At 42.3% G+C, this 17,901-nt stretch overlaps 1 protein-coding gene across 1 annotated transcript in view; it reads right to left on the bottom strand.

Moving 5' to 3' along the window:
• The window catches only part of PLCL1 (phospholipase C like 1 (inactive)), a 472,369-nt gene that overhangs the window by 64,271 nt on the left and 390,197 nt on the right, over positions 1 to 17,901 (bottom strand). The window contains 1 exon segment of the mRNA XM_082261768.1: positions 17,636 to 17,745. Within this exon segment, the coding sequence (XP_082117894.1) occupies positions 17,636 to 17,745 (110 nt within the window).

Raw genomic sequence — 17,901 nt, 5'->3', positions numbered from 1 at the left:
CTGCATGCTGCATTTTTGGTGCGTAGGTTAAAAACGCAGCTTCCCATTGAAATGAATGGAAATCATGGTAAAATTGCAATAAAAATCACAACGCTATTTCCGTTTTTGAGACACGTGTCCATTTTTCACTGGTGCAGGTAACCCAGAAATGCACAGGAAATGCTACTGAAACACATCAAAATCGTTTTTTACCGCAATTTTGCTACAGAGCAGTGTGAAAGGGCCCTTAGTATTATACAGGTGCTTAGCTCTCTCAATACACATGCTGATTGACACTGAGTCTTTTGCAGCCAATGAGACTGAAGGTGCAAGGGGATTTATGTGTGCTTCACCTGTTTTGGTTACTCATTATATATTGGTCTTTATTCATCCCATCCATTTACTTTCATAGTAGGTAGAGTTTAATGAAGACAATAGTTCATCCAGGCCAATAGTGGTAAAAATAAAACTATTCCAGCCCTTTTTCTTTTTTTTAAATTAATGCCTAATTAACTCCCATGCTATTCCTATTTAACACATTAGTAAAACTATAAACCTCATGGATCTCATCCAACAATATGTTTCATCACGTAGTCACATTACATGACATTACATCTCCATAATATTAATTATATTTCTGGAACATGGGATTTTGTGAGATTTCCTTCCAAGCTCAGGTTCTTATGCTCGGATTGGTTAAATCTTTTACTGATTTATGGGAAACATTGTAGTAAAGGTGTATACATATTTCCAAGGAATTAGTGAAATATTTATTCAAAGTATGGGAACTAGAGAATTAGAATCCATCAGAAACCCATATTCTAAAATAAATATCCATTAGATCCATTTAGTCTGTTCATAGAAGCCACAAAATAAAGACAATGACGTTAGTTTTCCCAAATCTTCTGACTGTGGTTATTTAATGAAGAGGACACCCAGTCTGGAGCATGACCTTTAAAGAATAATTTGTGAGATAATAAACTGGACGATGAGGGAGGGATTTTTTGATTTTGTTTAGATTTTTTTTCTTAAATGCCATTTTTTTTTTTTAAACCCAATTCCATCATGGTAAACATGTGTGAGACATTTCCATTAAATTTAATTAAAGAAAATAAACTACGGGGACAAACATTTCTTTTTGATTTTAGATGGATTGGGGTTAGAAACTTATTTCAGGTTTTTATTGCTGTCTGTATCCTGGAAATGAAACACATTGCATGAGGAAATCTCCTAAATGTAAGGAGAAAAATGGATTTTTGTAAAATCTTACCGTAAAATCCTTTTCTCTTAGCTCATTGACAGACGTAGTCCTCGGTGATACAGCACCTTCGGGTTATGTTGCCTCCACAGGAGCAGGACTAGACAGGAAATAAAAATGCTCTGGCCACACCCCAGGGGCAGTCCCCGAGGGTATATCCTCTCTCTCTCCGCCACAGCAAATCAGTTATGTCACAAAAGCAGTGCTTAGAGAATTTAACCCAACCCAACTCAAAAACAGAGGGGCGGGGACTACGTCTGTCAATGAGCTAAGAGAAAAGGATTTTACGGTAAGATTTTACAAAAATCCATTTTTCTCTATCGCTCATTGACAGACGTAGTCCTCGGTGATACAGCACCTTCGGGAAGTCCCAGAGCAGTATCACAAATGAGGGGTGGGAAAATGGAAATCAAATCCCAATCTAGAAGGCCCAACCGGTGCCAACTAGAAGTTTACAATGCTCATCCTTAATGATGAGACTCAACAAAAATAAATTTTTCAAACAGAAAAAAACCCTCGAGGTAGACCACCGGTCTCCTCAAATTGCGGCCTGCAAAACCTTGCGGCCAAATGAGGCATCCGCCGATGCCATCACATCAATTTTATAGAATTTTGTAAAGGTATGTACCGACGACCAGGTGGCCGCCTTACATACCTGGACCACTGACGCCTGATGGCGAAAGGCCCAGGAAGTACTGAGCGCTCGAGTGGAGTGCGCCCTAACAGGGAACGGAGGACTCTGACCCTTAATAGAATAAGCCTGTACCACCGTCTGTCTAATCCATTTGGCAATGGTCGCGGCAGATGCAGGCAACCCCTTTCTGGGGCCATCCGTGATCACAAAAAGTGAATCCGTCTTACGGAATGATTCCGAAGCTTTCAGGTATACCCTGATTGCCCGAACCACATCCAAGGAATGCAACGCATGTTCCCGATGATGATTGGGCTGAGGACACAAGGAAGGTAGTACAATATCTTCATTCAGATGAAAATCTGAAACCACCTTAGGAAGAAAGGATGGCTTAGGATGAAGTACTACCTTATCCCTATGAATCACTAAGTATGGGGACTGGCATGATAATGCAGCCAGTTCTGACACCCTGCGAGCAGAAGTGATAGCCACCAAGAAGGCCACCTTCTGGGATAAAGTAAGCAAGGGAATTTCTCTGATGTTTTCAAAGGGAGGTTCCTGTAGAACCGACAAAACTAAATTAAGATCCCAGGGCGGTAAGGGCGCGCGGACTGGTGGAGCCAGGTGCCGCACCCCCTGGATGAAATTCCGCACCAAGGACTTGGTAGCTAAAGGTTTCTGAAAGAAGATTGCTAATGCTGAAACTTGACCCTTGATGGTTTTCAAGGCTAGTTTCTGCTCAACCCCTTTTTGCAAAAAAGCCAATATTCGAGTCACCGAATAGGTACGTGGAGGAAATCCTAAAGATTCGCACCACGCAATATAAGTCTTCCATGTGTGATAATAGACCTTGCTGGAAGTCGCTTTCCTTGCTTTAATAAGGGTAGGAATGACTGAATCTGACAACCCTCTGTCCTTCAGTACTTGGGTCTCAATGGCCAGGCCATTAAAACCAGCGACTGTAAAGCACAATGGTAAATTGGTCCTAGAGACCACAGACATTCCCTGAGACGAAGTTCCCACGGAACGTCTGCGACTAGCATGTCCAAGTCGGCCAGGCCGGCTTGACGAGGCCAGCCTAGAACCAGGCGTCCCTAGAGCTATCTGGCCCCGACCATCCGAGAAAGTCTGGTCGTTTTCTGTTCCCACACATTTATCAGATACCTGATTCCTATCAGGAAGGGTGATCTTTTCTGGTTGAACCTCAGGGACCGAAGTCACCCGGCTAGAGGCTTCTTGGTCTGTCTGGTCAACCAGATCCGATTCCTGTGGAGAATAGAGACTAATCTTAGGAAAAGGTAAAGGAAAAGATCTATTCAGGGAACGGTGACTACCGCTCCCTGTAGTACTTAAATGTTGGAAGGGAAGAATCGCCCCGGTAGTGGTAGTCGATGCTCGATCTAATATCCTGAATACCGGTGACAACGTCCCCCCACCCTCAACCCGGGTGGGGGCGCACCTTCAGGCTGTGTAATCCTTTGCTTCGGGTTTGGCTGAGTCGGTCCTCTGTTTGTCCGACCAGCCTTTCTTGAACCCTCCTGGAGGAGTCTTGCCTTTCCCGCTTGTTCCAGCCGGGCGTACGTACCCTTTATGGGCGGTAAAGAAAGGTCCTCGCTTGTTGCGAGGTCCCTTAGCTTTAGCAGCCTGTGGCAAGAAAGTGCTCTTGCCCCCAGTGGCATCCTTAATAATTTCATCTAGGGTGGCCCCAAATAGACGATTCCCCTGAAAGGGGAGATTCGTCAAGGTCTTTTTGGAACCTAGGTCAGCTGACCAGCATTTTAACCACAGCATTACCGCTGACATAGATGCATGCCCTAATAGGGGAGTAGTGTCCAAGGCTGCGTCACAGATAAACTGTAGCCCTTGTATAATCTGTTCCATCAAATCAGATGTTTCCTGGGGAATATCTTTTCCCCTAAGGTCTTGGCGTACCAATCTCGCCCATTCCGTAAGTGTCTGGGGAACTAGACCAATAACAATAACTGGTCTAAATGCTGACCCTATCAGAGAGAAGATAGTGCGGGACTCTGCTTCCATCTTCCGATCCACCGGATCCTTAAAGGACTTAGTGTCCTCCACTGGGATAACCGTGGCTTTATTCAGCCTGGAAATAGGTGGATCCACTACTGGTGGTACCGTCCATTTCTTAATGAAGGATTCCTCAAATGGATAGCGTCTAGCAATACGCTTGGAAATCGTAAAGGTACGCTTAGAATGCTCCCATTCTCCTTTAATTTTATTACCAAAACACTTGGGTACAGGAAAAACCTTCACCGTTTTGATGGGCTTGTTAGTACCAAAGGGAATCTCTGTTTCAGTTGCCTCTGCTGGTAAAACCTCAAGTCTTAAGGTTTCCCGCACTGCCACAACTAGTGCGTCCACCAATGCTTCTTCCTGAATTATAGCGGGAGAAGGAACGTCCTCCTCACTGTCTGAGGGAGCTTTACCTGAGGTAACAGCCATGCAGAGGGACCTGCAGCTGCAGTGACCATCTCTGAATCTGAGTCAGAGGTGTCAGATAATATAGGGGTAGGCAGGGGTCGCTTCCTTGACCCCCGTCCCTGACAGGCTGCCTCCACCCGAGCCACCAAAGACTCCAAAACTGCTGTAAATGCATCCATACTCTGTGCACCGGCGGGTCCCGTGGCCCCCTCGAGGGAAACAGGTGGGGGAATTTGTGTGGCAGGGTCCATGATTATTCCAGTAACTTCCCGGATAATACAAAAATAAAAAACTTTTTTTTTTTTTTTTTCAGACCCCCAGCGCCACAAAAGCCCCTTAGTGTTACCTGCTAGGGATCCCTATCGATCGAGAGAGAGAGAGATAGACCCCCAGGCTCACCACTTGATGCTCAGAGTTTAACTGCAACAGGTTACAGCGCTGTCTTCACAAACAGGAAGTCTTTTGGCTGGCTGCCCAGGAAGAAAGGAGGCGGCTCCGCCCCTCTGCACGCCTTCCGGCGCCTCCCCTAGCTCCACGAGGTGTTTGGATCACCTCAAACATGGCCGCCCCCATGCTGGAGACACGAGGCTACGCCAAAATGGCGGCTCGTGCGATCCAGGAGAAAAAATGGCGGCGGCCTGTACCGAATAGCGGTGTGCTGCAGAGCACACAACACCTTCTCTGCATGGGGATTTGGCGTGGTTGGCGGACCGCATGGCCGTTCGGAAGGCCTGCTATAGCTGGAGATTTGACTAGGAAGGCAGTCTACATGTCCGTGGCTTCTGACTGGTAGGTACTTTATTATTATCATAGTAAGATTCCCAGACTGCCACTGATTACAATCTTTTTAACATGTATACAATTAGATTGTTAGCTCCCAAACCAAGCCTCCTGGCTCTTTGCACATAAAATCACACTCAAAGTAGGGGGATCTGTGCCATGTTATAGGATAGAGGGGGACTCTATCTTACCATACAGAGAGGGGCCCGCGTTCACCACAAGACCCGTCAGGGGAAAAGGGGGAACATACTACTCACCATACCGGAACCAGGCGGGCACCAACTCCTGACAGTACCCCTCTCCACCGGGACGGGAGGGCTGTCGACCAATACGGACGCCGTGACTCATGGTCCTTGGCGTTTCAGCGAGACGTTTAACTCGCGGGGTCAGTCCCCCAGTGGGACTATGTCGCGGCCGACCCAGCGCGGAGCTATGGCCTGCACGCGCTCGTAGGCTGAACTGGGGTGACCACCGGATCTCAACATCCAGCCCGTCGCCCAGTTCAGCTTTCTTGCTTGAAGATCTCACAGGAACACTGGAGAAAAAAGCTGTCTAAAAAATCTTTTTAAGAAAAAAATCTTGCCAGGACCGAAGATCCCAGCAAGGTATCTAGGTCCTTACTCCTGACTAGACAGAAAAAAACTGATTTGCTGTGGCGGAGAGAGAGAGGATATACCCTCGGGGACTGCCCCTGGGGTGTGGCCAGAGCATTTTTATTTCCTGTCTAGTCCTGCTCCTGTGGAGGCAACATAACCCGAAGGTGCTTTATCACCGAGGACTACGTCTGTCAATGAGCGATAGAGAAATCCAGTTTTTGACTGATGTGCCTGTAACAGGTATTCCCACTGGAAGACCTTCCCAGTACACCTTTTCTGATGACAGATAACTAAAAAATATCAAAAAAGAGAGAACAGAGCAAAGCCACCTGAGTGTAGTATTTAAAACGATCCTTTATTGGCATAAAAGGTAATGCACTCGCACGAATAGAAAAGCAAGCTTTACAGTAAGTCATCCGATCTGCTGCAGGGGAGGCGGAGAGCTATAGACAGCCCTGGGTCCCGGCTGTGTCAGTGGCTTCTGGCACTTCCTGGTGTCCTGGTGGCGTCACAGCTTCTCCCTCGTCACATCCGGCGAAAGCTAGCCCCGCCCCGCTTCCGCCGGATGTGACGAGGGAGAAGCTGTGATGCCGCCAGGACACCAGGAAGTGCCAGAAGCCACTGACACAGCCGGGACCCAGGGCTGTCTACACCTCTCCTTCCTCCCCTGCAGCAGATCGGATGACTTACTGTAAAGCCTGCTTTTCTATTACTCATCTGAGTGCATTACCTTTTATGCCAATAAAGGATCATTTTAAATACTTCATTATCTGCAAGTACTCCATTCAAGTACAACATTTTAAGTACAGTGAAGAGATATTGCAGGAGACTGAAGAGATTGAAGAGATACTGAAAGAGATTGGCTTGGAGTTTGCAACCAACTCATCTGTGTTTCTTTTTGCTGACCATTGCTTGAGAAGAGGAAAGGAATTTGGTCAGGTGTCTGCTATTGTGCATTTGCTAATGAGACCAGCTCATTAAGGTGTTAGATTTGTTGCAGGGGGAGGAGCTGTGAAGGAGTGAGTGTATATATATATATAGACATACTCATTAGCTGGCCTAATTCATTAGCTGCAAGTACTCCATTCAAGTACAACATTTTAAGTACAGTGAAGAGATATTGCAGGAGACTGAAGAGATTGAAGAGATACTGAAAGAGATTGGCTTGGAGTTTGCAACCAACTCATCTGTGTTTCTTTTTGCTGACCATTGCTTGAGAAGAGGAAAGGAATTTGGTCAGGTGTCTGCTATTGTGCATTTGCTAATGAGACCAGCTCATTAAGGTGTTAGATTTGTTGCTGGGGGAGGAGCTGTGAAGGAGTGAGTGTATATATATATAGACATACTCATTAGCTGGCCTTATTCATTAGCTGCAAGTACTCCATTCAAGTGCAACATTTTAAGTACAGTGAAGAGATATTGCAGGAGATAGTCAGGAGGTAGGCTGGAAGGTGGAAAAAAAAAAAAAAAAAAGGTAAGATTTGTTTGACTTAAATTTACAAATTTTCTTATTTTTTTTTTCTCCTCTTTAAAATGGCAGACTTGGTTCAGTGCAGGAATTGTTGTGCATTTATTTCATGTTCCACTCTTTGGAGATTCGGATGCTGTCAGATCTGTAGACAATTCTCCTTACTGCAGCAGGAAATTGCATTTTTGAAATCAGAGATATTTAAATTATCTGTTAAACAAACTCCAGCTGGGACTGCTGCAATGCCACTGCCACAGAGGACCCCCAGAAATGGCAGATGGGTTACTGTAGGTTCTGGAAGACTTAAAGTGGTGGATAGAAGACATGTCCCACAGTCGGTGGTTCTCCAAAATTCATTTGCAGCACTCTCAGAATGTAAGGACAACATGGATATGGACTCAAGCACAGAGGGTGAGAAACCATCGACTCCTATGTCTAATGTATGCAAGACTGCAGCCAAGGACAAAAAAGATAAAGTGAAGTCTCAAAGGAAGCAGCTGTTGCTGGGTGATTCAATCATAAGAAGTGTGGAGCTTAAAGAAAATGGTTTTGTGAGATGTCTCCCTGGTGCTACTGCTAGACGAGATAGAAGACGTATTATTAATATTGTTAAGCAAGCAAAGCAGGAAGGGGACGTGGATGTTCTTGTCCATCTAGGGACAAATGACCTGGCTTGCAATGAAGTGTCAGAGGTGAAAAAATCTTTTATCACACTTGGTAATGACGTACAGGATTTTGCATCCACCATTTCATTTTCTGAAGTTCTGCCTGTGCATAATGTTCAGAATGATAGGCAGAGGCGCATAAAGGAGTTCAACATTGGGCTTAGTAAATGGCGTCAAGAGCAAGGATTTGGCTTTGTTTCTCATGATAGCTCTACTTGGAATAGAAAGGAACTGTACAAAAAAAATTGGTTTGCATCTTTCTCTCAAAGGAACAAATGTACTTAGTGAACAACTCCAAGAATTTGCGAAAGAGTATTTAAACTAGGAAGGGGGGTCAAAAGAGTGGAATTACAAGAGTCCAATTGCCCCCCGAAACAATGCCAGAACAGGTCAGAAGCACAGAGGTTAAGAAATGATAAGCTCAGAGTCCTGTCTACAAATGCTCGCAGTTTAGGTAAAAAAATCAATGAACTTGGGTCAATAATGGCATCTGAGAATGTAGATTTAGTGGCTGTTACGGAGACATGGTTTAATGAAAGAAATGACTGGGACATAACCATACCAGGGTACTCTTTATACAGAAGAGACAGAGAAGGCAAGAAAGGAGGAGGAGTGGCCCTGTATGTGAAAGATAGCATTAAATCTAACCTAATACAAGTTGGTGAGGCCAACATAGAGTCAGTTTGGGTTACGTTGCAGTTTGCTAATCATGCAGTAACTCGTGTAGGTGTGATATATAGACCACCTGGTCAAGTCAAAGAACTAGATGATCTACTAGTTGAAGAAATAGCTAAAATGACAATGAAAGGAGAAGTTATCATTATGGGAGATTTCAATCTTCCAGATATAAACTGGAAAACCAAAATAGCAAGTTCTACCAGGAGTACAGATATTCTAAATTCCCTACTGGGGTTGTCTCTGCAACAAGTGGTTGAGGAGCCAACCCGGAGGGAGGCCATTTTGGATTTGGTATTCACAAATGGGGATTCGGTATATGATGTCATTGTAGGCGAAACCTTGGGATCTAGTGATCACCAGTCAGTGTGGTTTAATATAAGAACTGTGAAAGAGTCACACCACACAAAAACAAAAGTTTTAGATTTTAGAAAAACAGACTTTTCAAAAATGAAATTAGTCATAAATGAGTCCTTATCAGACTGGTACGGATTACATGGAGTCCAGGAGAAATGGGACTACTTAAAAGGTGCATTATTGAAGGCAACAGAAAATTGCATTAGACTTGTCAGTAAAAGCAAAAAAAGGAAGAGACCACTGTGGTACTCAGCACAAGTGGCCCAAATCATTAAAAATAAAAAGCTAGCATTTTGTAATTATAAAAAAACCCAGAGCAATGAAGATAAGGAAATCTACAAGATTAGGCAGAAAGAGGCCAAGCAAGTTATAAGAACTTCTAAAGCGCAGGCAGAAGAAAAACTAGCTCAGTCTATAAAAAAGGGGGATAAGACATTCTTCAGATATATAAATGAAAAAAGGAAATTAAAACAAGGAATAACTAAATTAAAAACAAAGGACGGAAGGTATGTAGAACAGAATAAAGGGCTAGCCGACTGCCTTAATGAATACTTCTGTTCAGTTTTTACAGAAGAAAAAGAAGGAGAAGGACCTCCACTTGAAAGGATGACTAATGAATCGTTTGATGCATGTGTCTTTACAGAGGAAGACGTTCTAAGATTGCTGTCTAAAGTGAAGACAAATAAGTCACAGGGTCCTGATGAGATACACCCAAAGTTATTAAAAGAGCTTAGTGGTGAGCTGGCAAAACCATTAACAGATTTATTTAACCAATCATTAGTAACAGGAGTCGTCCTGGAAGATTGGAAATTGGCAAATGTCGTGCCCATTCACAAGAAAGGTAGTAGGGAGGAATCGAGCAACTATAGACCAGTGAGTCTGACATCAATAGTAGGCAAATTAATGGAAACCCTATTAAAGGATAGGATTGTGGAACATCTTAAATCCCATGGATTGCAAGATGAAAATCAACATGGGTTTACTTCAGGGAGATCATGTCAAACAAATCTTATAGATTTTTTTGACTGGGTGACTAAAATAATAGACGGTGGAGGTGCAGTAGACATTGCATATCTAGATTTTAGTAAGGCTTTTGACACTGTCCCACATAGAAGACTTATCAATAAACTGCAGTCATTGAGCATGGACTCCCATATTGTTGAGTGGATTAGGCAGTGGCTGAGTGACAGACAACAGAGGGTTGTAGTCAATGGAGAACATTCAGAACAAGGTCATGTTACCAGTGGGGTACCTCAGGGATCTGTACTGGGACCAATTTTGTTTAATATCTTCATAAGTGATATTGCAAAAGGCCTCGATGGTAAGGTTTGTCTTTTTGCTGATGACACAAAGATATGTAACAGGGTTGATGTTCCTGGAGGGAAACGCCAAATGGAAAAGGATTTAGGAAAACTAGAAGAATGGTCAGAACTCTGGCAACTGAAATTTAATGTGGATAAATGCAAGATAATGCACCTGGGGTGTAAAAACCCAAGGGCAGAATATAGAATATTTGACACAGTCCTGACCTCAGTATCTGAGGAAAGGGATTTAGGAGTAATTATTTCCGAAGACGTAAAGGTGGGAAGACAATGTAATAGAGCAGCACGAAATGCCAGCAGAATGCTTGGATGTATAGGGAGACGTATAAGCAGTAGAAAGAGAGAAGTGCTTATGCCGCTGTACAGAACACTGGTGAGACCTCACTTGGAGTATTGTGTGCAGTACTGGAGGCCATATCTCCAGAAGGATATAGATACTCTAGAGAGAGTTCAGAGAAGAGCTACTAAACTAGTACATGGATTGCAGGAAAAAAACTTACCAGGAAAGGTTAAAAGGACCTTAACATGTATAGCTTGGAAGAAAGAAGAGACAGAGGGGATATGATAGAAACTTTTAAATACATAAAGGGAATCAACTCGGTAAAGGAGGAGAGCATATTTAAAAGAAGAAAAACTACCACAAGAGGACACAGTTTTAAATTAGAGGGGCAAAGGTTTAAAAGTAATATGAGGAAGTATTACTTTACTGAGAGAGTAGTGGATGCATGGAATAACCTTCCTGCAGAAGTGGTAGCTGCAAATACAGTGAAGGAGTTTAAGCATGCATGGGATAGGCATAAGGCTATCCTTCATATAAGATAGGGCCAGGGACTATTCATAGGATTCAGATATATTGGGCAGACTAGATGGGCCAAATGGTTCTTATCTGCCGACACATTCTATGTTTCTATGTTACACTCAGATGGCGCTGCTCTGTTCTCTCTTTTTTGATTGTCTACCATGCACAGAGTCTCCTCCTAGCTCTGATAGAGCCAGCGGCTACCCAGCCATCCATCTCTACAAAGACTTTATCCCATGGACTGTGTATCTATATACACCTGAAACATTTACTATCATTATTGTGTGTTTTTTTTTTTGATTCTCCAACTCCCCAAAATCAGTTTTTATACCTTTTTTTATATTTGGTTTTATAAGTGCTCCTCTCACACTGTGGGCTTAATAGGGCTGGTCTATTATCTATTATATATTTCTGTAAACTAAAAAATTTCAGATTTGCCCTCATTTGTACCCCAAAGACAGCAGTTGAAAGCACTTAAGGGAAACGTTACCCTACCTTGCTAAAGCTAAATGTAGCCTTTCTATCAAATGTCCCTGAGAATAAAAAAAGTTCTCCTTGCATTGCTCTCCTTCCACACTGCCATCTTCAAACTCCTGTTCACCCATATATTTGTGACCTGTATTATTATTATAGGGATAAGAAAGTAGCAGCCCACACACACAATTAAAAGGTGTTTACAGCAGTTGGGCAGTCCATTTTATGAGTAAGGGTTCCCATTAAGCTGAGGGTGACTTACCCCCAGTGCTGTATCTTGGCCTAGGCCAACAAGGCCCAGGCCTAGGGCGGCACTTTGCAGGGGGGCAGCAAAAAGCTGCACCCTGCACGAAAAAATAAACAGCCTCCTCCTGGCACGAAAAGGGTCCCCGCTGGCTTGCGCTACACATTTTGTATAGTGCCAGTCTTATGTGGTGAATTGGGCCGGAGGGCAGGGTCCAGGAAGCAAATCGGTCACACTGCTACCTACCAGGATAATACCGGCCGGTCAGGACATTCAGGCAGACTGCAGGCCGCCGACCACACTTGATACAACTGGCCCGACGGCTGCCAATGCTAATAAGTGTGGCACTGCAGCCAACTGCTCCGCCTACTCTCCTCTGCCCCCAGGCACTGATGGGCACTCATATGCTGCACTGATGGGCGCTAATAGACTGTACTGGTGGGCACTAATATGCTGCTCTGATGGCCACTGATGAGGCGGCAATGGTGGGTACTGATAAACTGCACTAATGAGGCAGCACTGATAGGCTGCGCTGATGGGCACTAATGAGGCTGAACTTATGGGAACTGATGAGGCTGCACTGATAGACTGTGGTTGTGGTCTTAAACAGGAAGGGGTGTGGCTTTTACAGGAAGGTCATATTTAAAATTAGGGGGTGCACAAGTTTAGTCAGGCCTAGGGCAGCACAAAATTTAAATACGCCACTGCTTACCCCCTATCGAAACAAAGAAAGCAATAAAAATATGTTAGAAATTCTAATACTTCCCTATTCTATTCAAAGAGTGAAACAAGAGTTTTGTCTGAAGTTCAACTCTAACTAAATAAAAAAAAAAAAAAAAAATATATATATATATATATATATATATATATATATCATACATAAGGCAAGACGTATGTATTCCACAATCATTGTCACTGCTAATTTCTGTTTAAATAGTCTTGTATTTATTTAATATGGGAAAGTGTTATAGCATTCAATATAAATAAACCTGGTATGCATTTCCATTCATATAAATCTACATTACTTATGTCTTTATATATACAAAACAGTGGGATGAGCTAAAGCAGGTCTGTCGAGACGAAATAGACCACATGATCTACATACATACATATATATATATTGCATACAGTATATACAGTGGGTACGGAAAGTATTCAGACCCCCTTAAATTTTTCACTCTTTGTTATATTGCAGCCATTTGCTAAAATCATTTAAGTTCATTCTTCTTCCTCATGAATGTACACATAGCACCCCATACTGACAGAAAATCACAGAATTGTTGACATTGTTGCAGATTTATTAAAAAAGAAAAACTGAAATATCACATGGTCCTAAGTATTCAGACCCTTTGATGTGACACTCATATATTTAACTCAGGTGCTTTCCATTTCTTCTGATCATCCTTGAGATGGTTCTACACCTTCATTTGAGTCCAGCCGTGTTTGATTATACTGATTGGACTTGATTAGGAAAGCCACACACCTGTCTATATAAGACCTTCCAGATCACAATGCATGTCAGAGCAAATGAGAATCATGAAGTCAAAGGAACTGTCTGAAGAGCTCAGAGACAGAATTGTGGCAAGGCACAGATCTGGCCAAGGTTACAAAAAGATTTCTGCTGCACTTAAGGTTTCTAAGAGCACAGTGGCCTCCATAATCCTCAAATGGAAGACGTTTGGGGCGACCAGAACCCTTCCTAGAGCTGGCCGTCCGGCCAAACTGAGCTATCGGGGGAGAAGAGCCTTGGTGAGAGAGGTAAAGAAGAACCCAAAGATCACTGTGGCTGAGCTCCAGAGATGCAGTCAGGAGATGGGAGAAAGTTGTAGAAAGTCAACCATCACTGCAGCCCTCCACCAGTCGGGGCTTTATGGCAGAGTGGCCCGACGGAAGCCTCTCCTCAGTGTAAGACACATGAAAGCCCGCATGGAGTTTGCTAAAAAACACCTGAAGGACTCCAAAAAGGTGAGAAATAAGATTCTCTGGTCTGATGAGACCAAAATAGAACTTTTTGGCCTTAATTCTAAGCGGTATGTGTGGAGAAAACCAGGCACTGCTCATCACCTGTCCAATACAGTCCCAACAGTGAAGCATGGTGGTGGCAGCATCATGCTGTGGGGGTTTTTTTCAGCTGCAGGGACAGGACGACTGGTTGCAATCGAGGGAAAGATGAATGCGGCCAAGTACAGGGATATTCTGGACAAAAACCTTCTCCAGAGTGCTCTGGACCTCAGACTGGGCCGAAGGTTTACCTTCCAACAAGACAATGACCCTAAGCACACAGCTAAAATAACGAAGGAGTGGCTTCACAACAACTCCGTGACTGTTCTTGAATGGCCCAGCCAGAGCCCTGACTTAAACCCAATTGAGCATCTCTGGAGAGACCTAAAAATGGCTGTCCACCAACGTCTACTATCCAACCTGACAGAACTGGAGAGGATCTGCAAGGAGGAATGGCAGAGGATCCCCAAATCCAGGTGTGAAAGACTTGTTGCATCTTTCCCAAAAAGACTCCTGGCTGTATTAGATCAAAAGGGGGCTTCTACTAAATACTGAGCAAAGGGTCTGAATACTTAGGACCATGTGATATTTCAGTTTTTCTTTTTTAATAAATCTGCAACAATGTCAACAATTCTGTGTTTTTCTGTCAGTATGGGGTGCTATGTGTACATTCATGAGGAAGAAGAATGAACCTAAACGATTTTAGCAAATGGCTGCAATATAACAAAGAGTGAAAAATTTAAGGGGGTCTGAATACTTTCCGTACCCACTGTATATATATATATAAAACAAACATTAAAAAACTTCTCTTATTCACTTATGGAAAAAAAAAATGCAGATTGATATCAGACCAAGGAATGCTGCCTTCAATTTACAAAATTCTACATTATAATAGAGAATCTCAACTGATTGAAAAGTGTGTCCTTAACAGAAATGAGTCTGTCACACATCAATAAATTGCAGTATTCAAATGTCAGGAATAAATGCTTTTACAGATCTCTCTTTATACTGTCTAACTATTATACGCTGCCATTCTGAGTTGGAAAGGTAAAATACATACTGCAGATAATAATGATATCCAACAGTTAACTGCTCCCTTGGGAACCTCTTCTCAAAAAGTGAATGTTATACACTGCTTAGACATTAAATTAAAACTAATAAAATATCAGCCAGATGCTTTCAAAATTACACAGAAATGCTTCCATTACGTGTGCTTTGCCAAAATGGAAGTAAATATTCAGTAAGGATGCATTATTTGCATTAATTTGCCTTAAATGTTTCCCTTGCTTTGTGTCTTCTAAAAACTCAATACAGATTTAAAGTTTGATGGAAAATGTATGCACAAACACTCACTCAAAACGTTAACTTTATTTTAAAATATATCTATAGAATCCCATTAGTTAAAGGTATTATTATATTTGCTTTACTTTTAAAGGCAGTGCTGGATTCATGAGGGGATAAACGGGGCTACTACCGCAGTCCCTCTCACAGTGCCCCCCCAATCTTTAAAAAATATATAAAACAATAAAAAAAAATTATCTAAAATAAAAAATAAATAATAATACAATAATATAAAATATACACTAATAAATAAAATCCTCTCTTTTTTAAACGTATCTTGAGAAGTAATATTTTGCCTGCCATCCTCTGGTCCTCAGGTTTTACTCTGGACTGGTATATTGTATCCTTTTTAAAGCAAATTTTGGCAGCTCAAGTGAACCACACATCACTTAAGCTTTCAAGGAAGGTTGACTGCGTGCATGCATATGCATGTGTGACCACCAGAATGATGTTGTGTCATGCATTTTGAAAAATTTTTCATTGAGAATGTAAACCAGTTCTGTGAATGAGGGTCCCTCTGTACCTGAAGTGCCCTGGGCCCCCCAAGGTCTAAATGTAGACCTTTTTAGAGGGTCATATTCTGAATGCTCTTTATTAGTTTACTCTCATTATGTAATGCTATAGGTACTATCAATAACATATGGTGGGAGTGTCCTATTAAAGTGACTGATAATGTGTCTTATGAAGTGTCATGATAAGAGTAAAAAAGTAGCTGTATTTTAAATGCCCTAAAACAGCATGATATGCATTATTGAGGGATGTAATTATCACTCCAAATTGTTGATAATAATGTGGTTCTCCTTATATTCACCTTGTACTTTAACATCGTATTAAAAAAAAACAGATATCGAAAAACATTGCATGGGTCCACCAATAGTAGGTTGCATCAGAAATCTATATCTCTTGAGGAAACATTTATTTCACTGCTCCATAACTGGCCACAGCGGTTGAAATTTCCCCTCCCTACCTGTACCACTCAAGATGTTTCACATTTTAAAGCTATGTTTATGTGCCTTCATAACTAGCCATTTCTCTGCTACCTAAAATGGTTCCACCACTCTTATACGCTCACGATAATAGCACTTCATGAGTTGTGTCTTTCTCTTAGGTTACCAGAACTGCCTAAAAAAGCTGGAAGATCAACTCTTCGTTGATATTTCCCTCCAGAATACCTAATCCATCTCTTTTTCGCACCTAAAAAGGTATGTCTGTTGTAGCCAAAGGTATGTCTGTTGTAGCCAACCCCTGATTCTAAAGTCACCGGTGTTCTATAGTTTCAAATATGAACATGTATTGCACACACATTGACAGACGTTCCTATCATCTCCTTAGAAAACGAATGAGGCTCACAAGTACAGGAAAGTACAAGTACAGGAAATTTACATTACACTTTGTATATCTGCTGAAAAAAGTAGTATTGATTATATACGGGCATTGGCCATTTATTCTAGTTCAAATTTGGCAATTTCACTAAATATTCAGAGGTTGTAAACCCAGTTAAAAAAAAAACAAAAAAAAAGACAAAAACCCTGTAAGACAAAGGCATTACATACTAGCTCATTATGAAATACTTACTCTAGAACAAAGCCCTCGCAATACCGCTGACATGGCCGACATCTTCCCCGGGTGTTTTTTCCGGGTTCACGAGCTCCGGCGCTGTGACTGGCTGGAGCAGTGATGACATCACTCCTGCAAATGCGCGCGGGAGCCACCGGTCACGGCATAGGCCCTGACAAAATGGCACAGACAGCCGTTCCTTCAGAGCACAATGCCTTGATGATGTAATCGGCGCAGTATACAGTAAATTTCTCCTAAACGGTGCAAGTTTATAGGTACTGTAAATATCCCCTAAACGGTGCAAGTTTAGGAGATATTTACAGTACCTATAGGTAAGCCTTATTAAAGGCTTACCAATAGGTACAAACACACAAGGGGAGTTTACTTCCTCTTTAAAGTGTTTATAAACCTTAAAATAAAAAAATCATGGATCTGTCCCTTTAGGACATTTCGATCCATTTAATAACAATGTGTTAATTGTGCTAGAAGAGATTCTTGATTACCTGGTTGATGCTGCAGCTTCCTGTCATCAAACTGACCACGCTAACATGGAAGCTGATCCATGCTAGCGTGATCAGTTTACGTCATCATACATTTAGATACAAGCATGCTGTATGCTTGCACAGCGTGCTTGTATCTTCCGTGGTCAGGTTAAAGCCACGTCTCCCTCCTGGCCATTCCTCCTTCATTGACTGCCAGCAACGTCGCTGGACTTTGCTGTGGAAAAGGGGAAGTGTCACAATGCTGCCCGGTATGATTGCGTTTCATCACCTTGGAAACACTGACCCATGTTGGCATTACATAACTTCCTACAATGAGGTCTGGCCGTCTCTGTAACCTCCCACCTACAGGTCTGTAAATTGCAGATCTTGGAAGAGCAGTCATGTGACTTGCATATCAACAGAATAATAAAGAGCTACAGGCCAGTTGTTTTTTTAAATGTAAGCAAAAATGTATGCTAGCATCTCTTCAAAAATACTTTTCTCAATAATTAACTTTACAATCACTTTAAGGCAATGAGCTGCCACATCGTCGCCCCCACCTACCTTCAATACAGTGATGTTCCAGGCAAAGCTTTCTATTGCTTTACTTAGTTTTCGTCCTTTCAGACCTTCTTTTGTTCCCAGACTATGCAAGTCTTCATGAAATTCCATTCCTGCAAAAAAAAAGTGAGAAAAATTCTGGAATGAACCAAGCCGTATTTGTGTAAGCAGACAGAACAACTGTTGTCTATCCCCCCCAAGTGATGAGATTGTATTCCTCAGTATAACAACTGTGTGCTTTGTTATTATATTAATTTCACATAGGTGTG

This window comes from Pelophylax lessonae (genome assembly GCF_965119305.1).
Source record: "Pelophylax lessonae genome assembly, chromosome: 6".
NCBI lineage: Eukaryota > Metazoa > Chordata > Amphibia > Anura > Ranidae > Pelophylax > Pelophylax lessonae.
The sequence above is the reverse complement of the archived record's forward strand: the minus strand, read 5'-3'. Positions and strand labels throughout refer to the sequence as shown.